The sequence below is a fragment of the Notolepis coatsorum genome, assembly GCF_963971535.1.
Source record: "Notolepis coatsorum genome assembly, chromosome: 1".
Taxonomy (NCBI): domain Eukaryota; kingdom Metazoa; phylum Chordata; class Actinopteri; order Aulopiformes; family Paralepididae; genus Notolepis; species Notolepis coatsorum.
In genome coordinates this window covers 125,853,204-125,879,141 of record NC_140165.1, presented here as the reverse complement: position 1 = coordinate 125,879,141, position 25,938 = coordinate 125,853,204, and the positions used below count along the sequence as shown (strand labels likewise).

General features: G+C 46.0%; 1 protein-coding gene across 2 annotated transcripts in view; it reads left to right on the top strand.

Annotated features, from left to right (window-relative positions):
- Window positions 1–25,938, top strand: part of tnfaip2a (tumor necrosis factor, alpha-induced protein 2a) — a 103,595-nt gene that overhangs the window by 42,625 nt on the left and 35,032 nt on the right. Inside the window, exons 9-11 of one of the 2 annotated variants that reach the window (XM_084320871.1) lie at window positions 2,502–2,627; window positions 4,571–4,726; window positions 6,932–7,053. In XM_084320871.1, coding sequence (XP_084176997.1) covers window positions 2,502–2,627; window positions 4,571–4,726; window positions 6,932–7,053 — 404 coding nt within the window. The remainder of the gene's footprint in view (window positions 1–2,501; window positions 2,628–4,570; window positions 4,727–6,931; window positions 7,054–25,938) is intronic. The other variant, XM_084320872.1, reaches the window with a different exon arrangement.

Here is a 25,938-nt window from a genome sequence, read left to right as displayed (position 1 = left end):
TATAATCCAAATTAAGGATCGATATTGGTCTAAACGAACTACATAATTCCTTATCTTTACCCTCCTTGGGAAGTACTGTTATAGTCGCCTCCCTCCAGGAGGGAGGGGGGATGCCCTCTCTAAGAATGTAGTTAAATGAGGCCACCAGCAATGGCATGATCTCCTGGCGAAAAGCTTTGTACGATTCTGCTGGAAGGCCGTCACTACCTGGCGATTTGTTAGTTTTAAGATTAGATTAATGGAAGATAGTTTAATTAACTTTAATTAACAGATTGCAGAATGGGTACAGTACAGCTCAATACACACAATTGTTAAGGGGATGCAGACCAGAGAAAGACTTTCGACTTGTTTACATCAGGGTCCACCATTTTCAATTCGTAATGAAATTGCTATTATGTGTCTGCATGAACACACAACTGTAACTGTACTCAAAAATAACAAAATAAGGGTTGTCTCAGTTCACAACTATATTGGTCAAGTTTTGGGTGGGACTTGTTTGCGTCCCTACAGCTTCTTATTCAATTGAGCGAGATGCTCGTTATGTCACACAGCCAGTTTGCATCTGACAGTTCAGACAATATTTCTTCAACCCTTTGTTACCTATTCCGCCTGGATCTTTTTTGTATTTTGGGCTGTAAAATTGTCAAAGAATGTCTGAGGAGTAAGTGCTTTTGGCTTTTTTCCTTTGTTACTTCATCAATACCTCAGATATTCAACATACATGTATGTGTAATAACTAAGGCTGTCAAAGTTAAAGCTTTATTAACTCATTAACCCACAATTATTTTAACGCTGCTATTTTTTAACCCAAGATTAATGTTAAATTTTTATTTTTTTTTTACCAGAGCTCTTGGGGGGCCACATCAAATGACGTGGCGGGCCACATTTGGCCCGCGGGCCATGAGTTTGACACCTATGCTGTACGGCGTATCCTGTCCAGTAGGCGGGTTGGTAGGGGTATACAGTACCTGGTGGACTGGCAGGGTTATGGGCCAGAGGAACGCACATGGGTTCCGGCCAGGGACATCTTGGACCCTGAGCTTGTTCGGGAGTTTCGGAGACGTGTCTCGGAGGGTCCGTCTGGAGACGCCCCCTAGAGGGAGGGGTCCTGTCATGGTTTTTGCCTTATTTCACCTCTCTGTGAGGGATAGCTGTCAATCCCTGTTCCCTGTGGTTAATTGCCTCATGGGTCGGCAGGTGTGTGGCTTGATTGTACCTGATGCAGTGCAGCTGTGCCTATGGCCATGTGGAGTCTATTTAAGTTTGGAGATCGCAGTGTCAACTGCTTTTTCATTTCCTAGTGTTGGCTGTCCTTTTGGTCACGTTCATTATATTGAAGTGTAGTCTGATTTCTGATTCAGAATTGAGCTTTATGGTAGTCATTCTTATTTTAGGCTACTCACGTGATTCTACACATAAACTCCTTTAGTGGAGGTTTATTGTTTTACTTTTTCCAATATAAACTCCTTTTATTAGGTGTCCTTTTGGCTTATTTACTTTTATACTATACCTCTTTATTGAGAGTAGTCCTGTTTTTTGGGACTTGATTTATTTTCTTAATTACTCACTTTGAGATTTCCACCTGTAAAGGTTGTTTTCTGTTGTTTAATTTTCTCCTCTCCTAAAATACCTGCGTAAGCAGTCTAGTGGTTGTCCGTTTTACGGATAACTTTAAGAGTCCCTGTTATCTGCTCATGACCCACACACACACATACACACAGCCCTCACACTCAGTCGTGAAAAAAAAATCCAAACTTCAAATAACTACAATTTCGACAGTTTTCGGCTTGCCATTGCTCAGACTGCTTTGTTGTTGAATCAAGTCAAATCCTAGGTAAGCATATATTGTGTGTGTGAACGTTGACATGAAAATAAAAAAGGTATAAAAAAAAAATAAAGAATATATATATATATATTTTTGGTATCTCACTTGAATCGATACTCTGTAGTACCGACGTGTTTCGGTTCGGTACCTCAAAAGTACCGAATTCGGTACCCATCCCTAACCGCGATACTTGAGCTCGATATATTGCGATATTTTTTTTAAACAAAAAATAAATAAAAAATGTAACTGCAAAGTAAAACTGTCAACATGTTTTATCTAATAAAATAAAGTTCATCTCACTTCAATCATTTTTATTGCAGAACATGGTATTTTCTCAAGCAGACAGATGTAAACACTGTAATCTGTGTTGCATGTACCTGACAAACTGAACTGTTTGTATTACAGTCATATTCCAACTTAACTGAATGCACATGTGTGTGTGTGGACTACTGTACTATTACAGGTATTGAAATGAACAATGCAACTTCCTTATACCAAAATATTAATTAAAAAAAAAATATTATGAATAATTAAATATCGATACTTGGCGTCCCTGTATCGATACAGTATCGCCACGCAAAGTGTCGCGATACTACTACGTATCGATTTCCCCCCCCCCCCCGTGTGTGTGTGTGTGTGTGTGTAAGAATATATTATCATGACCATTCCCTATCAGGTGCAGTATCGTAAGATGTGGACACAGGCCTGGCTGACTGAGGGAGGGCAGGTCCTGGACCAGCTTCTAGAGGCTCTGGACAGACATGTGACCCAGTTCACTGACCTCAAACCAGCCTGTCTGGAGGTACAGTATGACATGACACAAGTTCACACAACCCCATTCTCTCTCTCACCTCACCCCCCCCTCTCTCTTTCTGTCTCACTTTCTCTTTCCATCTCTCTCTCTATCTCACCCCCATCTCTCTCTTTCTGTGTATCACTCTCTCTCGCCATCTCTCTCTCACCCCCCCTATCTTTCTCTCTCTCACCCTCTCTCTCTCTCTCTCTCTCTCTCTCTGGCTCTGGCTCTGTCTCTCTCTCTCTCTCCGGCTCTGTCCCTCTCTCTCTCTTTCTCTCTCTCTCTCTCTGTCCGGCTGAAGGCTTCTTGTCCTCTGCAAAAGCATGCAATTGGCCCACTGATGGATACATCTTTATCTAGTCTAGTGTGTTCATTAGATGGGTGAAATCCTCTTTCAGTGCCTCTGTGACTGTTTTCTTAGGCAGTTAGCCTCTGGTATGCGTGCCATTAGCGTTAGCCACGTCTAGGCCTCTTTTCTTTTGGAAAGAAGAAAAAAAAAAGGAGAAAAAATAATAATAATTTGTATTCGACTAAGAGGTTGGCAGTCGACTACGGCTCCTTTCGACCGATTATTCGACTAATAGGGGTCAGCCCTACTATACAGTAATGCATCTTGTGTTACGAGTTGGGTACGTAGCTGTGTTGGACCCAGGTGCAGAACGGATAGACGAGAGACAGGTGTTGATTCTCAAACAAAGGTTAATACTGTTTTATTTTGGTAGAACATGAAAAGGCGCATGCGCAGACAACGTGAACAAACAAAAGGGGAGAGTACTTTTCTCCAAAAAGAGGTAAAACAAAGGGGAGAAAACAAGTCTCCAAAAACATGCAAAGCACAACAATAAACTGAACTATATATATATTAATGAGGAGGAGATAAGGGGAGAAAACGTTGTCTCCAAAACTCGTCATGAAATAAACATGACAGGTGACGGTACTACATAAGCACACACGGTAAGAGTACATAATCAAAAGGCACGACAAGGCAAATTACTATACAAGATGAACAAACTTATCCTCCGTGGCAAGGAGCGATAAGGCTTTGACAGAATGCATCATAGTACTCACGGTAAGGTTCAGTGATCGACTGACAACCTGACTAGTAACCAGGAAGAACATATAAAGTAATTTAGCTGACGCTTTTATCCAAAGCGACTTACAAGTTCTGTACGACAAGTCATCAGGAAGGGCACAACTCTATCAGCTGAGTAACAATGTTCATCAAAGTGTTGAGTGCTACAGTGTAGGTTAGTTTATTAGGACAAGTGCATGACAGTAAGGTTAGTTAGGGTTCGATTTTTTTTTTTTTCTTTTTAGATAATGGTTGAAGTGCGTCTTTAGTCAACGGCGAAAGATTGGACGGGTTTCGGCTGTCCTAACTTAACTATACACACCAGGTACCAATTAGAGCAATCAGGGCAGATAGACAGGTAATTACCATTGGACAACGCCAGGACTTTTGCTCACAGATGAAAAGTAACCCCAAACCCCAAACGTTACATCTTGTACACATCCTTCTTGCCCCCCACCCCCAAAGAAGAAAAAAAATCCTTTGGAACCTTCAGCAAACTGTGCACTCTGCACTGGCCTATATACTATATAGGTGTGGTCACATCATTCGCAACAAGTGTCTTACATTTTGAATCGTTGTGTTTAATCAGTGACGCCAGGTGTGTTCATTGTGTTAAACTTTTGCTGACTGTGGCTATCATTTTTCATCACATGAGCTTCAATGTGCACATTCAATGTGTTTTAGCAAGACAAAATGTGTTTAGACTTGTGAGAAAGGGGGATTGAGTTTTGTGAATTGTGTCTACAGGAGAAATGTGTTTATGGTTTTGCCAAATGGGGGCTAGTTTTATTGAATGTGTTTAGGTCACTGGTCATTTGGTTTAGGGTATTGGGTTTTGTGTTTTAGCAATCGTGAAAAACTGTGTGTGTGTGTGTAGGAGCTGCTGGCTCGGCTCCATGAGCAGGTGTTGCTGGAGTACGTGAGGAGGATGATGAAGAGGAAGATGAAGCTGAGGGACAGAGAGCAGCAGGACGCGGCGGCCCGTCTGTTGTGTGACGACAGCAGCATGATCCACAGCTACTTCACTGAGCGGGTAAAACTCTCTCTCTCACACACACACACACACACACACATGCACATACATGTACATTGGAGGTGGGGGGGGTTGGGTAGGGGGTGGGTGGGGGACACTGTACATTGGAATACTGCCAAAGCCATACTTGGTCATTTACTGTACAACTGGGTTAGGACATTTGTAGGGGCCAGTTTCGAATTGCAGTCTCCCGTAGGTGTTCTTTGCGAGTGTTTTTGAAAGTGGGTAGTGATTCACATTCCTTTACAGCTTTGGGTAGGGCGTTCCACATTGATGTGGCATAATTGCGAAACGTGTTTAGTCCCTTGTTTGAGCCGAATCTCGGCTTAACATGATTTGTGGAGCTCCCTCTGGTGATCGTGGTATTCACTGACCTTTGGGAAGTATTTTGACATGTACATGGGTACCTTGGTCGTGTAGTGTATCTTGTAGACCAGGCCCATTGCAAGTTGCTGTACTCTGTCGTCTACTCTAAGCCATCCTAGGTTGTCAAAGTGGGCAGAGGTGAGGTGGGTTCTAGGAGTCAGGTCAAGCAGTAGTCTGACTAGTTTGTTTTGAGATGTTTGTAATTTGGTTTTTAGTGCCTTTGAGGTGCTTTGGTACCATGAGGTGCAAGCATAGTCGTAGTACCCTTGAATGAGTGCTCCTGCCAGAGTCTTCAGGGTATTCTTGTTTACCAGAGAGGAGATCCGGTACAAGAATCGAGTTCGTTGGTTGACTTTTTTTATTACATTGGATGCCATTTTAGGAACGAATTAGGATGGAACCCAGGTAGGTAATTTCATCTTTCCTTGTGACAATATTGTCACCCACTGTAACTGTGTAGCTCAGTGTAGCGCAGTGTAGTGCAGTGTAGCGCAGTGTAGTGCAGTGTAGCTCAGTGTAGCGCAGTGTAGCTCAGTGTAGCGCAGTGTAGCTCGGTGTAGCTCAGTGTAGCTTAGTGTAGCTCAGTGTAGCTCAGTGTAGCGCAGTGTAGCTCAGTGTAGCGCAGTGTAGCTCGGTGTAGCTCAGTGTAGCTTAGTGTAGCCCAGTGTAGCTTAGTGTAGCTCAGTGTAGCTCAGTGTAGCTCAGTGTAGCTTAGTGTAGCTCAGTGTAGCTTAGTGTAGCTCAGTGTAGCTCAGTGTAGCCCAGTGTAGCTTAGTGTAGCTCAGTGTAGCTTAGTGTAGCTCAGTGTAGCTCAGTGTAGCCCAGTGTAGCTTAGTGTAGCTCAGTGTAGCTCAGTGTAGCTCAGTGTAGCGCAGAGTTCTCAGTGTTGCTCAGTGCAGTTTCAACACTATCTGGTTTGAGTTACCAGTGGAATGTGTGACCTGGAGCCTCTACCAGCGCCTGGAAAACAGCTCCCCACCATTCCCTGCATTCCCATCTGAGGGAGATGTTTTACTGGCAGAGCTGCTGACACACTCCAAGACAGCATGGAAAATCACATTACCCCCCCTCCCCCACCCAGACAGGGGATCTGCAGGGTGTTAAAAAGTCTTTAAAATTCATAATTCTCAATTTAAGGCCTTAAAAGGTAACAAAAAGTCTTCAATTTTATTTGCACAGGTATTACATCTTTGGGGGTGGGCAGTCCGGCTGTCGGGAGATGAAATAATATTAAATATATGAAGTGTTTTTGTGTTTGAAGTCGTTGTTTTTTGCGGAGCTACCGGTAGCTTGGTGTGTCTGGCCAGAGCTTGTATGGAACATGCTAATTTATTAATTTATTTTAATTGTTGGTGGTCAATTACTCAGACCTGGCGCCATGGGCGGGCATTGGGGGGCCTGGCCCGCCCATTGAGTCAGCTGTGGTTACATGATTGATTGATTAACTACATTACCTGCTGTGCTGTAGGCCAAAGCAGAGGTACAGTAAAAGCACAGGTACAGTAGGTTGATTGATTGATTAACTACATTACAACGTTATTTCGCGTGACAACACAGCACAGCTGTCAGAAACTGCACATTGAGGGGGTTTGAATCACTGTACATCAGTGGAGGCTGCTGACCAAATTTTTAGGTGAAGCACAAATAATTATACGTATTCACGAAGGAGAGCGCCTCTGCCGCGCGGCGCGTATAAGGGGGCGTGCTAGCACACGGTCACGTGGCCAATCAGAGAAACGCTGAACGCAAGTTAGTTACCTTAAGTGTTCACGCGCACGGGACAGGACATTTACATTTGACGAGAATACAGTGTAAAGAAGAACTTGGCCTTCTACCCAGGGTTCCACAGAGAGCTGGCTAAGCGACGTCCTTCCTAAGATGGCGGAGGTGGTGAGACTCCAGGACCCAGGCAGCATCCAGCTGGAGGTAGTCACACTGGCCAGGGACCACCCCGACCTCAGGTAGGGATGCACCAAGTGTAGGGACAGGGGTGTAAAAAGTACCCAGAAATGATTCTTAAGTGAAAGTATGGTAACCGCCTCAAAATGGTACTCAAGTAAAAGTCAGAGTATCTGGCTAAAAACACACTTGAGTAAAAGTCAAAAAGTTTCTACTTTTAAATGTGCTTAACACTTTGATTGCACAAGCTTAATTCCATTTTACCCCCTTGAATGCCCAGCACCACTTCAATGTTAGCGTTAATATCGCCTAATCTATGTTTTAAATTATGGCTATGTGTCTAATCTGCCCGTCGCTTATCAAAGACTCATTTCCCAGTCAACATTGTCAAAGCAGATTGTTTTTTTATCGGTTAATTTCCATTTTCTAGCATTTTGAAAAGCACTCGATTTCACGGAAAAAATAAGACATTCTATGATAATCGCCCTTTACTGGAATATTCTAGAACGTTGTCATTTTTCGGCCTATTTATGAATCGTTTTAAAATAAACGCTAGATTATCGATAGTATATGTGTGCGCATGCACGCTCGTGCCGCAAGCTGAAAATCGATTCTCCTAGTTACTGACCGCTCGCACAGTGAAACAGCCATATCACGTAATCACATAAAAGCTTATATCTCTGTGAAAACTGATCTGATTATCCTAAACCTGGTAACATAGATTCCTTACCTGAGATCAGATGGTATCCAAATGGATTATTCCAATTCCTGATCGCCATTCGAAAAAATCGATCATTTTATTGATCCACCGAGTATAGTGTAAAAACACATAATCTCCGCTGCTCTGAAGCTCCAGAGTTAAACTGGTCGACGGCGGTTGCATGAGTGAGAAGTAAAACGTGGATTTTTCTCATTCATTTTCATTGAGTTCAATCCAAAAGGGTGAATTACCATCTGGGAGACAATAGGGGGCGCTTTTTTCACATCTGAGCGCCTGGAGTGGTTGATTTTCCAACGGTAGACTTGGTTGATGAAATATGATTTCAGATCGCTAATAAAAAAAAACGAGAAAATACGAGAATTCTCGTGATGGGCCTTCAACCAGCGGGGGGTAAACCCGAGAAAACTTGTGATGGGCAGTCAAAGTGTTAACTACTAAAAAGTAAACGTAAAAACTTTTTCTGACTGTCTATTCTTCTGATAGCAGGTGTTTCATCAAAGAGCCCCGCTTTCTAGTCTTGCACAAGGACCAATCAGCATGGGTATAGGCACATTGGGCGGGTTCATTTTCCATTGATGGGGATTTGATTGGCTGTTTTTAAATAAAGTGAGGCCGCAGGATTAATAACGTTAGTTCGGCCAGAGAAACAAATATACTAATTAAAATGGTTGGACCTGCGAGATTTGTAATTTGTACTTTGTAGGTCTGCATTTTAAATGTAAGGAGTAAAAAGTGTGTTTTTTTTCTCTGAAATGTAATTGAGTAAAAGTACAAGTATACAAACCTAATAATACTTGAGTACAAATCCCCAAAAACAGTATTTAAGTATTGTAACGAAGTACAATTACTCAAGTACTTTACACCCCTGGGTAGGGATGCACCGATACGACTTTTTCAGTCCCGATACCGATACCTGGGCTTTGGGTATCGGCCGATAAAGAGTACTGGTCCGATACCCATTCTTCAATTAATAAACTGTATGCCTCACTGTGTGGAAGAGACTGGGATCATTATTTTTTAAGTCAGGCTTGACTTAAAAACATTACTTTCCTAACTTAGTGAAACAAAATGTAACAAATGAACACATAGATATAAATGTACAGAATTTTTATTTATTATTTTATATATATTATTATATTAACACGTTGGGTGCCACTCACGTAATATTACGTGTTTGCTCGCCAGCGGTTGGGTGCCAGACATGTTGTATTGGCTTCTTGTTGGTCAACCAGGTAGTGTCTTTAACACGCACATTCCAAAAAAAATCCAAAACGAGATCCAAGGTATTATGAATTAAATTATAGGTTTATTTTAAGCATCTGAAGCATCTAAAGAAAACATCAAAGTAAAAAATAACTGAATTCTCACACTGATGTGGTTTAAAGAAAAATGTATAACCTGGCACCTTCACCAAACATTTTTACCAAGCCTAGGCCTTCTCTTCCTGCTCATTAACACATTGTGCGCCATAAACGGCGTAAATCGCTATTGCCCGCCATGCGTTGAACACCAACAACGGTGTATCATGTGTTTGGGATCAATATTTCATTTTTTCGCCATGGCATTCATAATTCATCCAGCCTCCCTCCGGATCGCAGCCGGACCCTGTTCTGATATTGCAACGCCTTAATACCGCTGCCTGGTGGATGGTCGGGCGAGTTACACTCACGCCAAACCGGAAGTGGCGATCGGTGCATCGAAGAAATTCCTCCGCCAGAGATATATTGTGGCATGGATCAATATACACACTCGAGTGCATTTGGATCGCTTTCAAAACGCAATAATCTATATGATTTCGGCGTTTATTGCGTCATACAAACCGGAAATGGATCTAGCAGATCGACGTCAAATAAGTGGGATCTTTTTCCTCCAGTCTCATCGGTGAACGGTAAGAGGACACTAATGTTACTTTCAGCTTGATTGTCCATTTCTTTGTTTGCAATCAGTCTGATCAATATATCAACCCATACTAAATAAAGCCGTTACTGACTATCAAGGAATTATAAACGACCCCCCCCCCTTTCCTTCACGCATGATGAAGCATAATGCATACCGATCATATACATTTGAATTTTTAAATATAGCGTGTATAGGAAAGAAACGCCAATCGATAATCTATCATATGCTTCAGGGCCTATAACTAGCGTTTTTGGAATTACAGCAGAAAAGCTTAAAAACATACTTATATTCTCGACGGTATTAACACAACAATGTATGAATGAAAAAATATAACGTTCCCACATCCGGAACGATAGATACCCGATGTTGAATGGGCCATAGTAATGCAGATATAGCTATAATATTTAAAAAGTTATAGCCCTGCAAAGAAGGTAAACATCTCCATAGGCTTACAGCGGTGGCAGAGAGGGCATAATGATGGGCACAATGCATGGCGCCCAATGTGTTAAGCCACCTGAGATTCCAAAAGTCCCCACCCCCCACTCTCAACATGCACTACCAGCCTTTGGATACTAGGTGGGGTAGATGACTACAGAGTAGGGGTGTAACGATTCGACCTCACAACGATTCGATTCGATTACGATTCTTCGGGCATCATGAAATCTCTTAATTTGACCACGATTTGATTCGATTCGATAAATGTTCGATACATTTTCTATCAGTTAATTCCCCAAAACATTTTGAATACACAAATGTGGCTGGGGGAACTGATTCACTCAGCATGAACGGAATATAGGTCAATAAAAACAATAGGCCTACACACACACACAAAAAATATATATATATATATATTATTTTTTTCGATTAATTTCGATTATAATCGATTCTAACATATTCAAATCGATGCATCGAATCGAACACATTAGAATCTATGCATTTAGATCAGGGGTTCTCAAACCTTTTCATACCGTGACCCCATTTTATTTAAGATTTTTTTTTGGGGACCCCACATTGTGTAATTTCAATATGTTGCCAGACCATAAAAAAATTTTAAATAAAAAAAAATGTACTTGCCAATGCGCAAGTAAATGCGCATGCCAATGCGCACTGTCACCTACCCGCGACCCCAATTTGGGTCGCGACCCATAGTTTGAGAACCACTGATTTAGATTAATCAATGCATCGTTACACCCATACTACAGAGGTGCAGAAACTAAATGTAAATAAATGATAGATACACTAAGAACACAATAGAATGGCTCCAACACACGTAATATAAAAATTTTGCTTATTTAAAAAAAATTATGTAATTTGAATATCCTATTCAATGCCAGGGACCCGTATGTTGCCGTTAGAAGGCCTACTGTGATGCCGAGGGTGCAGTACCGGCCAGATTCCCCCAGGTGGCGGTATCGAGCTGCAGTAAACCCTGTTCCAGACCCTGTGTTACACTGAAAGGTCTCCGGGCGCAGATTTTCAGTAGACGGCAAGGCTAGAGGTTCAATCGGTCGCATCCAAACCTCTACTGGACATCCGATGCATATGCTGTGGTGGGTTATGTCGTGGGCCAATTGGAAATCGGATGGAGCAGATATCGATCAAATAATTGGAATATTATTTTTTGAATACTCACGATCAAAGGTAAGGATCATCTGACGTAAATTCTGGCTTGATTGTGCAAGGTTTTCATACCGATCCAGCTGATCAGCGTTTTTAGCGTTCAACACTAATGCTGTTACTGGTAATCAATAATCAGAAAGACCCCCCCCCCGCCCCCCTTCATGCATTCATGATGAAACATAATAGCTACTGTATATATTTGATTCGGGAATACTAGCGTGTATAGGCAAGAAACGCCAACGCAAATAGTAGAATTGACCTATATGGCTATTACGCAGCCTTTTAGGAATTACCCCATACCGCTGTAAAACCATAGTTATATTCACCACGGTATAACACGGGAATGTATGCATGGAAAAAATATCTCTTTTTTGCATCTTGACCGGAAGAACCACAGTGTCAAATTACTATAATATTGTATCCATGGCTATAATATAGAATATAGATTTAGCTCTACAAATAAGGTCATGCAGTCGTATCTTTTAACGCTTGGCCCAGCTACAGCGGTCCGCGTCTAATGGCTGGCATCCATTGTGTTTTAAAAAATATATATAATTTTTTTCGATATCCGATCCAGCTATTTTAGTCATATCGGGGCCGATATCTGATATCAATATCGGATCGGTGCATCCATAACCTCAGGTCAGACTAACTCACGACCGGTACTACTAAAGTCAGGTCAGACTAACTCACGACCGGTACTACTAAAGTCAGGTCAGATCCTTAAGGTCCCCCTATAGGGGGACCCTGCTTTTCTTTATCATAAATCGATCAATAGAGACCGTATTACAACCCTGTGCAAAGATTTTCGAGATCGCCAAATGATTGACGGAGCTAGAGCCCCGGGAGTCGGGGGTGGTAATGTGTACTTTTGCGTACTTTGGGGCACGCCTCACATATCGGCATGTAACTCGAGAACCGCTGAACGGATTTTGTCACCTGAAAGGGCAATCGACGGGCAACAAATAGGGCTTTAATTCTATTGTATTAAAAGAAATGCACACCCGAGCCACTAGTGGTCGGCAAAGAATCGTCCACATGTGGGCCCTTGGATGTTAAGAGGTTAATGTTTTTAAATATATTTTTTGTAGCCAAGAGTAAAGACCATAACCCTATCAAAAACAGTAGTCAAAGTGTATATTTAAATTTTTACCGATGTTTTATACGATGTTTTTATCGGAAAATGCTAATTATCGTAAAAACCGCAAGGAAATTACTAAATCCAGATTCAACCCTGCCATTGGAAAGAGGAGCATTTTCCCTATCCATAGATGTATGATTTGGCCATAATAAGGTAAAGGTCAAGTTGACTACTAAAGTCAGGTTAGATTAACTCACGACCGGTACTAAAGTCAGGTTAGACTAACTCACGACCGGTACTACTAAAGTCAGGTTAGACTAACTCACGACCGGTACTACTAAAGTCAGGTTAGACTAACTCACGACCGGTACTACTAAAGTCAGGTTAGACTAACTCACGACCGGTACTACTAAAGTCAGGTTAGACTAACTCACGACCGGTACTACTAAAGTCAGGTTAGACTAACTCACGACCGGTACTACTAAAGTCAGGTCAGACTAACTCACGACCGGTACTACTAAAGTCAGGTTAGACTAACTCACGACCGATACTACTAAAGTCAGGTTAGACTAACTCACGACCGGTACTACTAAAGTCAGGTTAGACTAACTCACGACCGGTACTACTAAAGTCAGGTCAGACTAACTCACGACCGGTACTACTAAAGTCAGGTTAGACTAACTCACGACCGGTACTACTAAAGTCAGGTTAGACTAACTCACGACCGGTACTACTAAAGTCAGGTTAGACTAACTCACGACCGATACTACTAACCTCAGGTTAGACTAACTCACGACCGGTACTACTAAAGTCAGGTTAGACTAACTCACGACCGGTACTACTAAAGTCAGGTTAGACTAACTCACGACCGGTACTACTAAAGTCAGGTTAGACTAACTCACGACCGGTACTACTAACCTCAGGTTAGACTAACTCACGACCGGTACTACTAAAGTCAGGTTAGACTAACTCACGACCGGTACTAAAGTCAGGTGGGAAAGCTGGGGGACATATTATGTATCTTTTCAACAACTTTATACGATTTCCTTGAAATCAATGGAACATATTGTAGTAATGTATTTCCCAGCAGCAGCAGCAGTATTCCCCAGTGTCTTTGGTGGGTGTAGCAAGTGCAACACAACACTAAATTCTAAATGAATCATTTCCTTCCCTGCCTGGCCGCCCAACACACCAGAGAGAAAACAATGTTTACAAACTGAGCGGTACATTAGGCAGGCAGTGTTCCTGGCTCCAAAACGCACACATGCTAATAGATTAACCCTTTCACTGCGACAACACAGAAGGTTAACCCTTTCACTGCCATGTGACAACGGGTTAACCCTTTCACTACCACACTACAGAAGGTTATATAGCGTACTTGCATCGCGTCCCGCTCTTAAGCCATACCGAGATATACCTCATCTCATGTACCTATTGTACTCCATCAACGAATAAAAAACCAAATACACCCACCACCTGCCAGGCCCCGCCCCTTTAGTAGCGTACTATAAAGTACTAGGCGTGGTCACCACTCACTCTTCCTCTTTTTTCGTTTCCATCATAGCGGATGCAAGTCGCCCTATGCAACTAGTGATATGAAAAGATTCGAGAAATTGCGTAATATTGAATGCTTACCGGAGGTTTGCTTACCCCTGGAATCTTCGGGGCATGTTTCAACGACACGTCGGGCCTATGCTGATGTTTCCTCATCTTGTGGCAGCAGATCGAGGAGCAGCGTGCAAGGTTTGGCTATCGAGCCGGCTTGTACACAGGTAGGCCCTGTGTCATCAGGCATTGATGCTAGTGTTAGTAATGCTGTGAAGTGTGTGTCGGCGCCAGGGGCGGGATGGCTTGGTGAACGTTCCACTGAAGTGGACGGTTTCCGGGCGATCCTGGAGCATGCTGCTAACACTAATGCTACTGCTAATGCTAATGCTAATGCTGAAATCGCTGTCGCTGTTCTAATGTTCCCCGCCGTGGGATGTTGCCGCTTTTCCCTCCTCTTGCCCGGTTCATTAATGAAGGTCAGTCGGTAGCTAATGTGGGGGGTTTTGCTGAGTCCTATTTACCCTTTTTACAGGTAAATGGGTTGACAACAGGGTGCAGGCCGGGTGTACCGTGGCTAAGTAGCCAGGTAGCTTTGATCCTGTGCCCCGGCGGGGATGAACGATGTCCCACCCGGCCGATGCTTGAGAGCGAATCGGCTCGGAGGGTGGCAGTATGGACGGATGAGAGCTATACTGCTGCAGGATGGTATTTAGCGGCGGCCAGTGTTATGGCTCAGCTGACTATTTTCCTGTCCACCTTAGCGTCTGGTAGTGGGGCTACGGGACCAGCCGACACTGAAAACATTTTGCATGTTTGTGGTGTTATTAGGGATGGGTACCTTTCACATTTGTACCGGTACCTGTGAATCGATACCGGTACCCAACGGTACCTTTTTTCGGTACTTTAGTCTCAAGAAATTTTATTTACCTACCTCAGTCGTGAAAAAAAAAATCCAAACTTCAAATAACTACAATTTCGACAGTTTTCGGCTTGCCATTGCTCCGACTGCTTTGTTGTTGAATCAAGTCAAATCCTAGGTAAGCATATATTGTGCGTGTGAATGTTGACATGAAAAGAAAAAAGTAAAAAAAAAGTAAAAAAAGAAAAAAAAAAAAAAATCGGTATCTCACTTGATTCGATACTCGGTAGTACCGACGTGTTTCGGTTCGGTACCTCAAAAGTACCGAATTCGGTACCCATCCCTAGGTGTTATAGAGATCTTGACTCAGTCGCAAGCTATAACTGCGGGGAGGATTAGGATGCTATCAACGTTTGTTAATAGGCATATCTGGTTGGAGCAATCTCCTCTTGGGGAAGAAGATAGATTTTCTCTCCTCACGGCTCCTTTTTCCACAGAAGGACTTTTTGGTCGTTCTGCGGAGGCGCAGGCGGTTGTTGATCTGGGTCCCACAACGCCTCACGCTATGCAGCCAGAGGTTGGAGCACGGCCTCGTCAGCGACTGTGGCGAGGCCCTCGACAGGCGGCCATGTTTCCCCCGCCAGTGGTACCCTGGGCGGAGAGTCAACAGGGATCCACAAGGCCGACAGCCTTGGCGGCAGAGGGATCGGCCATTTTGGGTGTACTCGGCTTGGAACAAACAAGCCGTCGTCATTCTGCCGCGAGCAGCCCGCTCCCCGTTCAATCCTCTCTCCGTTACCCACGGAAGCGGGGCTCTGATCGTTTTCCTTTGGCTGCGGGCCGCGAACCTTCTTTGAAGCGCATGCGGCCCCACTTTTCGCTTCTCATGGAGACAGGGGCTGACACCCAGTTGATGGCTGAGCCTGGGTCTGTCCGTGAGAATGTTGTGCTGTCGCGTGGCTCCTGCACCACGCGTTGTGTGATGGGTGAGCCTGGTGTTACGGCTGCCACTATTTACAGTGGTCAGCAGGGGGACTCGAGGCCTCTTCGGTTGAATGCTCAGCAAGGGTTACCCCAGCCTCGCCTTCACCAGGCGGGGTATCACGCTGATGCCTCCCACTCCCGTGAGAGCGGCAGTGGTCTGCAAAGAAGAGGCGAGCGTGATTTGGGTGATGGCAATATCACTGCAGGGCTACGGCGTGTAGGAGCCCATGGGGTCCTCACGCCTTGCATGTCTAGCTGTAGAACAACTCCTCGGCATGCGCTAGAGGGGTGTTCAGGGGGGGTGTGTGTGTCAACCAGTTTGATGGCAGCTATCAAACCGGCCCTTTCTGTCGGGGTCCCCCCTTGAGTGCGTCGCACAGCGGGAGGGACCGGGCCACCTATCTACTGTTCCTTGCGGCCCAGCGTCAGTTGACGGCGGGTGCGCTGTGGGATTATTTTCACATATGGCGACAAGAATGCCGTTTGGAGGGGTGGATAGAGAGAACGTTGAGGGAGGGGCTTGTTTTGCAGTTCGCACAACCCCACCCTCCGTTTTCAGGTTTGGTACAGACCCTATTGTCAGGGTCAGAAGCAGTGACAGCTAGGGATGCACGATAATTGCACGATATCAGCAATTATGACGTCATCCCGATAAACTCGATAACGTTATTGATAGCTCCGATAACATATAATACATTTTTTGGTTAAAAGAAATCCGTCGTGGGTGGATTTGGATGAAGGGCGCTTGTTTTTATTATAGCCTCCTCCTGTTTTGCCAGTACTGTGGTAAAACTGATAGCGTGTGGTTTAGGAACAGGGAGTTTTTCACAAATCCAGCGCTCCCTTTCTTGGCTGTGACGTACTCACGTTACATTCGGAGACAGACAGTCGATCTGCCAATTACGTCCCACGGCTTGCACCCACCTCTTCTTCTTCTTCTTACCACCAATCAGAAGCTCTCGTTCGTTTATTTACCTCCGGATTGTCAGCCATTACTCTACTCTGAGCTAACGTTATCTCCCCGCCAGCCACATTGACAAGTACCAGCGCTTATACATTACTGGCAAATGTCTTGTTGCACTTGTGGCAACGAGCGTTGTCAGCATCGACTTTAGTAAAATAGACCCAGACTTTTGAACATTTTGTTCTGTCCGCCATTATGAGAGCAGAGCTGTCTGTTAGAGCCATATGAAATCCGCGTTCACGGAATCGCGGACGGAATCGCGGAATTAACCAATAAAAATGGAATCAACTGCAAAACGTGGAATATTGCAGAATTTGGCCTAATCTGGACTGAAATTCCGTTTTTGGGTGGAACGCTTGGTGCACACGCGACCGGGGAGGCGGACGCTAGAGCGGGTTACACACAACACAGCAGTCTCCAAGCGTCTCGCTGCTTCGGTGTTAACATAGTCAAGAGGACGCGACCCTGGTCAGACGCCTCTGGTTTTAGCTCCGCAACGATGTACTCACTTTTAGCTATTATGTTTGTTTTTGCTACTTTTTTATTTAAAGCAACACTGGCGGGTACGTCATACGACCGTCAGACACTTATGGACCTGAACCCCGGGCTCAAAGAGGAGTTTGGAGACACTTTTGACATAGAATGGCCAGCAGAAATCAGACGGGAGAATGGCGGCAAAGAAAAGAACAAAGGCGACGGCAGCAGGAGACACAGAGGGAGACGTGGAGGTATCAGATTGAGACTAAAAAGAGCTGCTTACCGCCCAGCAATTCCATCCATCTTTCTGGCGAATGCCCGTTCGTTGGAGGGTAGGATGGATGACCTGAGAGCGAGGGTCCGGTTCCAACGGGAGATGAGAGACATCAACATTATATGTCTCACAGAGACATGGCTCACGTCGACGACTCCAGACAAAAGCGTCTCTCCCTCGGATGCCTTCACAGTCTTACGTGCAGATCGCAACGCTGGCTCAGGAAAGACCATCGGCGGCGGAGTCTGCCTCATCACGAACAATTCCTGGGTTAATCCCGAGGGGGTGCAGGTCCTCTCAAACTCGTGTTCGCCGGACTTGGAACATCTTTCTATCCTATGTCGTCCGTTTCACCTCCCGAGGGAGTTCACCGCAGTCTTCATGACTGCCGTGTATATTCCCCCACACGCGAATACGGGCAAAGCGCTGGGCGAACTACACGATCATCTCAACAGACACCAGATCAAACACCCAGACGCAGCGATGGTAGTGGCCGGCGATTTCAACCAGGCCAACCTGAAGAAAATGATGCCGTCCTTTTTTCAGCACATCGCTTGCTCCACCAGAGGGAAGAACACACTCGACCACTGCTATTCCCCGTTCAAAGCCGGTTACAAGGCAGTAGCCGCTCCGCCATTAACGGGGTCCACAAGCTCGAGCGATCATGACTCCATCTTGCTATTTCCGGCATATCAACAGAGATCACGTGACGCCGTCGTGTCACGTGAGACAAAGAAGTGGACCGACGAATCAGAGGCCACGCTCAAGGACGTGCTTGCAGACACGGATTGGGATATGTTCAAAGGAAGCGCCAGTGACGTCAGTGAGCTAGCAGACACAGTGGTGTGCTACATCACAACAATAGCTGATGGTATTGTCCCCAGGAAAACGGTGCGGATTTTCCCAAACCAGAAACCGTGGGTGGATAGCACTATTAGAGCAGCTCTGAACTCTCGTACCACCGCCTACAACCTGGGTAGAGAGTCAGGAAACATGGAGGAGTATAAGGCTTCAGTCTATACTCTACGCAAAGCTGTCAAACTTGCTAAGAGGACATATGCTGATAAACTGGAGACACAAATGGCACAAAACGACACAAGAGGATTATGGCAGGGACTGAAGACAATAACTGACTATAAAGTCAGCGCCCCCTCAATGGGGAGCGATGACGCCTCCCTCGCGGACAAGCTCAACATCTTCTACGCTCGGTTTGGTGTAGACAGTGGCGCTGCTGGCTCTCCGGCTAGTGACGTCACTGGCGCGCCGGCTGTTGTGGAGGGGGGGGGGGCAACCGCGAGGGGGGGGGGATGCTCTCTCGTTGTCGGAACACAGTGTGAGAAGAGCATTTATGCAGGTGAACACCAGGAAGGCTGCTGGCCCAGATGGCATAACAGGACGTATACTCAAGACCTGTGCCAACCAGCTGGCCCCTGTGTTCACCGCCATATTTAATCAATCACTGGCGGAGTCAGTGGTCCCTGCCTGCTTCAAGATGTCTACCATCATCCCTGTGCCGAAGAAACCCTCCCCAGCATGTCCAAATGACTACAGACCGGTGGCACTCACCTCTGTGGTCATGAAATGTTTCGAGAGGCTGGTCAAGGACCACATTTGTGCCTCCCTCCCCAGTGATATGGACCCTATGCAATTTGCATACAGGACAAACAGGTCCACCGACGACGCGGTCTCCCAGGTACTGCACAGCACCCTCTCGCACCTTGACCGTCAGAAGGGGGGCTATGTGAGACTGTTGTTCATTGACTACAGCTCAGCGTTCAACACCATAGTCCCCACCAGACTGGTGGACAAGCTGATCGAGCTAGGTCTGAGCTCCGCCCTGAGCGCCTGGGTACTGGACTTTCTGAGCGAAAGACCCCAGGCGGTCAGGGTGGGGGGTCAGACCTCCAACACCATCACCCTGAGCATCGGGTCCCCCCAGGGCTGTGTTCTGAGCCCCCTGCTGTACTCACTCTACACACACGACTGTGTGGCCAAATTCAGCTCCAACTCCATAGTGAAGTTCGCAGATGACACTGTGGTGGTGGGGCTGATCTCGGACAACGACGAGAAGGCCTACCGGGAGGAGGTTGAGGTACTGGAACGCTGGTGCCAGGACAACAGCCTGCTCCTGAACATTGGAAAAACCAAGGAGCTGATCGTGGATTATAGGAGAGGACAGCAGGAGACACACACACCACTGATGATAAACGGGGCTACCGTGGACAGGGTGAGCAGCTTCAAGTACCTGGGGGTCCACATCTCAGAGGACCTGACATGGTCAACACACATAGAAACAGTAGTAAAGAAGGCGAAACAGCGTCTCTACCACCTGAGACAGTTAAGGAAGTTCAGAGTATCGGGGAAGATACTCCAGTCCTTCTACTCAGGAGCTGTAGAGAGCATCCTGACCGGAAACATCACTGCCTGGTATGGAAACAGCACGGCACAGGACAAGAAGGCCCTACAGAGAGTGGTGCGCTCAGCCGAGCGTACCACGGGTATTGCACTACCCCCCCTGCAGGTTCTATACAACAAGAGGTGCAAATCCAGAGCCTGCAGGATAATGAAAGACCCTCACCACCCCAATAACAGCCTGTTTCAGCTGCTGAGGTCAGGCAGACGCCTGCGAACCCCAGCTACTAGGACAGAGCGGCTTAGGCTCAGCTTCTTCCCCCAGGCCATCAGAGCCATGAACAATGAACATTGAGTGCTCAGAACATTGAACTGTCCACACACAAGCACACATGAACACACACACGACACGCACACTGTGCACGCTCACACACGAGCAGCCACTTAACACTTTAACATGAGCGGGCACACACTCATGTCGCACACACGCACACTTATGGCCAAAGGAAAGGACACTTTAAATTAGAATAACAGGAACAGTGTATTGCACTACCAAAGCTAACTAGCATGTCCCACATGCTCTGTAAATAACTATGTACAGATACCGAGATGTCACTCCATGTTACCTGCTACCTGTTACTGCACAATGTTGTTTTCTTCTTTTGATTCTATTATATGTACCACTGTATTGCACATCGTTGCGGGCAAGACCACCCGCATTTCATTGTATACCTGTATGCCGTGACAATTAAAACTCTTGACTTGACTTGACTTGACTTGACTTGAAGCTAAGAAATTCCCCAATAAGCCCTCAATTCAGAGCAGAGCAGTATCCTAATGACTTTTATGCCTCCGGCGATAAGGTGTTTTGCTAATTCTGTCAACGTTCCGTGGACTGGAGCCACAAAAACACTTGCGACACTATTGTGATTAAATAGCTATAACGTTAGGACATGATAGCTTCTTGCTAAATCTAGTGCACCCATCCATTTGTTTAATGCAAACGATTGTCATTATACACTGCCCTTTATAATCTAAATAAACTTAAATAGCTATGAAACGTTACAGTACATAGGACTATAGATGGAAATGATAGCTTCTTGCTAAATCTAGTGCACCCATCCATTTGTTTAATGCAAACGATTGTCATTATACACTGCCCTTTATAATCTAAATAAACTTAAATAGCTATGAAACGTTACAGTACATAGGACTATAGATGGAAATGATAGCTTCTTGCTAAATCTGGTGCACTCATCCATTTGTTTAATGCAAACTATTGTCATTATACACTGCCCTTTATTATCTAAATAAACTTAAATAGCTATGAAACGTTACAGTACATAGGACTATAGATGGAAATGATAGCTTCTTGCTAAATCTGGTGCACTCATCCATTTGTTTAATGCAAACGATTGCCATTATACACTGTCCTTTATAAACGAAATAAACTAAACTAAAGGTGCCTAAATTATGCATTACTATATTTCATCACAATAAAATAGATATAGCTAGGCTACTGACATTGTGATAATGTCAGTAGTAGCTAGCTGTATCTATTGTTTACACTTGAAATGTGTATATATAGTTAAAAAAAATATTATAATACAATAAATATCGGTATCGGCTTGAGGAGCATAAAGTTATCGGTGTCAAAAAATCAATATCGTGCATCCCTAGTGACAGCCCTGGCCGACTAGATTCGATCTCTGTTGGCGAAGCAGGCTATAGTCGTGGTCCCGAGAGAGGCCGCGATGTCAGGCGTCTACTCCCGTTATTTTCTGGTGCCCAAAAAAACGGGAGGGGTCAGACCTATACTGGATCTGTCCGCGTTCAATCGTCTGATTGTAGCGAGACCATTCAGAATGTTGACCGTCAAACTCCTGCTGCTTGCTGTCAGAAGGGGAGACTGGTTCACCTCCATAGACCTGAAGGATGCGTATTTTCACATCCCGATTTTCCCTCCTCACAGGAAGTTCCTACGGTTCCTGTTTCAGGGCGTAGCATACGAGTACCAGAGGTTGCCGTTCGGCTATTCTCTGGCTCCCCGCACATTCACCAAGTGCGTAGCGACTGCACTGGAGCCTCTACGTCGTCGAGGAATACGGGTTCTATTCTATCTCGACGACATTCTACTCCTCAGCCGGTCGGAGGAGGTTGCCAGGTCTCATACCAGGCTGGTGGTGGAATTCCTCACCAGGCTGGGTTTTGCTGTGAACTGGAAGAAGAGTATGCCTCTTCCCAGTCAACAGGTGGAGTACTTGGGCTTGACGTTGAGATCAAGGCCCATGATTGTAACCCTCTCGGAGCAACGGAGGGTGTCTATCCTACACGCGCTCGGGGGTTTCCGTCTGGGAGGGACCTGACATCGGTACTGTGCTTTATCGACTTCAAAAAGGCTTTTGACTCGATACACAGAGCCGTGATGATGAGGATACTCAAGGCCTACGGAGTCCCTCCCAATCTACTCCGGGCCATAGGGACCATGCACACGGGTACAAGGGCCAAGGTGGTAACCCCAGACGGCAACAGTGAAGAATTTGACATCCTGGCTGGAGTGATGCAAGGGGACACCCTTGCCCCCTTCCTTTTCGCCATAGTCCTCGACTATGCGCTCAGGAAGGCCATCAATGGACGGGAGCAGGAACTTGGTCTCACAATAACCCCAAGGAGATCGAGACGACACCCTGCCATAGTCCTAACAGACCTTGACTACGCGGACGACATCAGCCTGCTCTCTGACCAGGTGGAGCAGGCACAGGAACTCCTGTGCAGAGTGGAGACGGAGTGCGCCAAGGTTGGCCTTAGGCTAAATGCCAAGAAAACCGAGGTCATAATGTATAACATCCTCCCGGATCATCCACCTCTAAGGACAACAGGAGGCTCTGCTCTAAAGGAAGTCAGTGATTTCAAGTACCTGGGCTCGTGGGTCAACTCGTCCGAGCAAGACCTTAAAGTGAGGAAGGCACTTGCGTGGAGGGCTCTGAACGGCATGACCAGTGTGTGGAAATCCAACCTCCCCCGTCAAATCAAGCTCAACTTCTTTCATGCAACAGTTGAGTCTGTCCTTTTGTATGGCAGTGAATGCTGGACCTTGAAGCCCACCCTGCAGAAGTCCTTGGATGGGTGCTACACCAGAATGATGCGTGTGGTGCTCAACATCAACAGGGATGAGCATGTCACTAATGCAAACTTGTATGGGGGGGTGCTAAAGGTGAGCGATAAAGTGGCAGTCAGGAGAATGAGGCTGGCAGGTCACTGCCAGAGACACCATGAGATGCCAACCAGCAAACTTGTGCTGTGGGAACCAACACACGGGCATCGATCACGAGGACGTCCCACGTTAACCTACGTGGACGTACTCAGGAGAGATGCGGGAACAGAAAGCACCAATGAGCTAGCCCAGGGGTCAGCAACCTTTACTATCAAAAGAGCCACTTTTCCCCCGTCCCACAAAATAAAATGCTCAGGGAGCCGCACAACCTATTTACCCTTAAAATGAAGATAACACAGTGTATAACATTTTATATATCCCCAAGCATACCCCACATTTAGCATAAAACGCCTGACAATTGCATACCCAAAGTAATTTGCGATTTATTATACTTTATACTTATAGCACACAGTTTGTTGCATTAATTGGATTATAAAGCAACAAAAAGAGAAATTTGGACTTTTTAATTGCTGTTTTTACCTGTTATAACAAAGGAAAACCTCAAACTCTTATGAAGTGGAGAAAAAATACTGGCTGTGTAGACCTATTTTTTTATAAAAAACAGAAGAGGAGACAAACCACTGGTGTCTGTAGACCGACTTTGAAATAAAACCCTGAACTATTCAGGTATATTTGAGTCCTTCCCTTATTTGTGGAACATTTATAAAATAAAAGTAGTCCACTTTGTAAAAAGACTACCATGTGTACTGTAGACCTACTTTGAAATAAAACACAGAAAAGGAGAAAAAACACTTGCATCTGTAAACCTACTTTGAAATAAAACCCTGAACTATGCAGCTCTATTAGAGTACTTCCCTTATTTGTGGAAAATCTATAAAATAAAAAGTACATTTTTCGTTGTTCGCAAATTTCGCACCACATATCAGGCATACAGGTAAGCCTTTTGTTGACTAAATATCTTAGTTGATGAAATATTTTTTATTTCAGTGTCACAGTATGACATCGATATAAAAAAATTAAAATTAAAAATTAAAAATTTTGATTTATTTTTTTGGGCCAGGGAGCCGCAGCTGATTGGCTAAAGAGCCGCATGCGGCCTTGAGGCCGCAGGTTGCCGACCACTGAGCTAGCCAGATGCATGGAGGATCGGGATGACTGGAAGCACCGATGGAGGGCCCATCCGAGGACGACCTAGATAGATAGAGATAGGGACGGTCACGGCGCTGCAAGTGATGCGCCTGCTCGGTATGATGGCATCTGCTCACATGGTGGTTCCTCTTGGCCTCTTCTTCATGAGGAGGATACAGAGGTGGTTTTTCAGTATGGGAATAGATCCGGTGAGGCACAAATGGAAACGGTTGACGGTTCCTTTGTCGATATGGGGAGATCTCGCCCATTGGAGGAGGCTGGGTATCCTCACCATTGGGGTCCCCATAGGCAGCAGGCGCTCACCCTTCACCGACGCTTCTCTCACGGGTTGGGGAGAGACGTGTCGGACCAACGCAGTGGGGGGCAGCTGGACGGTCCATGCTGCTCCGTCTACCCTGCACATCAATGTGTTGGAATTGAGGGCGGTCCTCCTGGTCCTCAAATGGTTCGACCACCTGGTGGTAGGCGAGCACGTTCTGGTCAGAACGGACAGTATGACTGCAGCGGTGTATATCAACAGGCAGGGTGGGACTCGATCCATCCGCCTGCACCGGGCGGCGGTCGAACTCTGGCTATGGGCATCTCGCAGGCCGCGCAGTCTGAGGGCGCTCCACATCCCTGGTATAGAGAATGTGGGCGCAGATGTGATGTCTCGGGGCGGTCCTCATTGCGACCAGTGGGAACTGCGCCACGATATAGTCAGGCAGATCTGGGATCGCTTCGGGGAGGCTTCAGTGGATCTGTTTGCGAGCCGACGCTCTCACAAGTGCCCCTTGTGGTTCTCGGTCAGTCGGGCAGATCATCCCCCCTTGGGGGTGGATGCCTTCTCGATGTTTCCATGGCCGCCCGGCCTTCTGTACGTCTTTCCTCCTCTACAGCTGTTGAGTCAGCTGTTGGAGCGGATACGGAGGGAGCGCAGGACGGTGATCCTGGTCGCGCCGGACCGGGGCACGGCAGTGTGGTTCCCGGTCCTGATCCAGCTACTGGTCGCTCCGCCATGGCTTATTCCTTGGTCGGCGACGGCCCTCTCTCAAGCACACGGGTCGTTGTTTCAGTACCCGGTGTTTGGCCAACGTCTGATGGTGTGGCTGGTGAGAGGGTGAATCTGGAGAGGATGGACCCTTCTGTGGTTGATACCATCCGGAATGCGCATGCTCCCTCCACTGTCGCTCTTTACGCGGGCAGATGGCGTATGTTCCAAGAGTGGTGTAAGGCGGGGGGCCGGGACCCAGTGTCCTGTCCCCTGGATGCTGTCCTGGGTTACCTCCAGTCTCTCCTTGATAGACTGTCGGCTTCGACGGTGAGGGTATATGCAGCAGCTATATCCTCTTATCATGAGGGATTTGAGGGTGATGTTTTGTTCAGCCACCCTCTTGTGAAGCGTTTCCTGCTTGGCGCTCGACGCGTGAAGCCGGTACAAGGCTCTTTGGCTCCAAGTTGGGATCTTCAATTGGTCCTCGGTCGGTTGTCTTTGGCCCCGTTTTGAGCCTCTTGAGCAAGCGCCCTTGGGACAGCTGTCGTTCAAGACTGCGTTCTTGCTGGCCGTCACCTCCGCTAAATGCGTGGGTGAGCTCTGCTCTTTCGGTACGACCAGAGTGCCTGTCTTTTCGTTCCGATTGCGGTGCCACTCTGCGGCCTAATCCTGCCTTCGTGCCTAAAAATATCCGGAGTTCCTTCCGCTCCAGGGATATTGTGGTTCAGGCGTTTCATCCGCCTCCTCACGCTAGTGAGTTGGAGGCGGGCCTTCACCTGTCATGTCCGGTCCGTGCTTTGGGGATTTACCTCAGCCGTACTCAGGGCCTCAGGGCTACCGATCAGCTTTTTGTCTGTTACGGTGGTTCTCG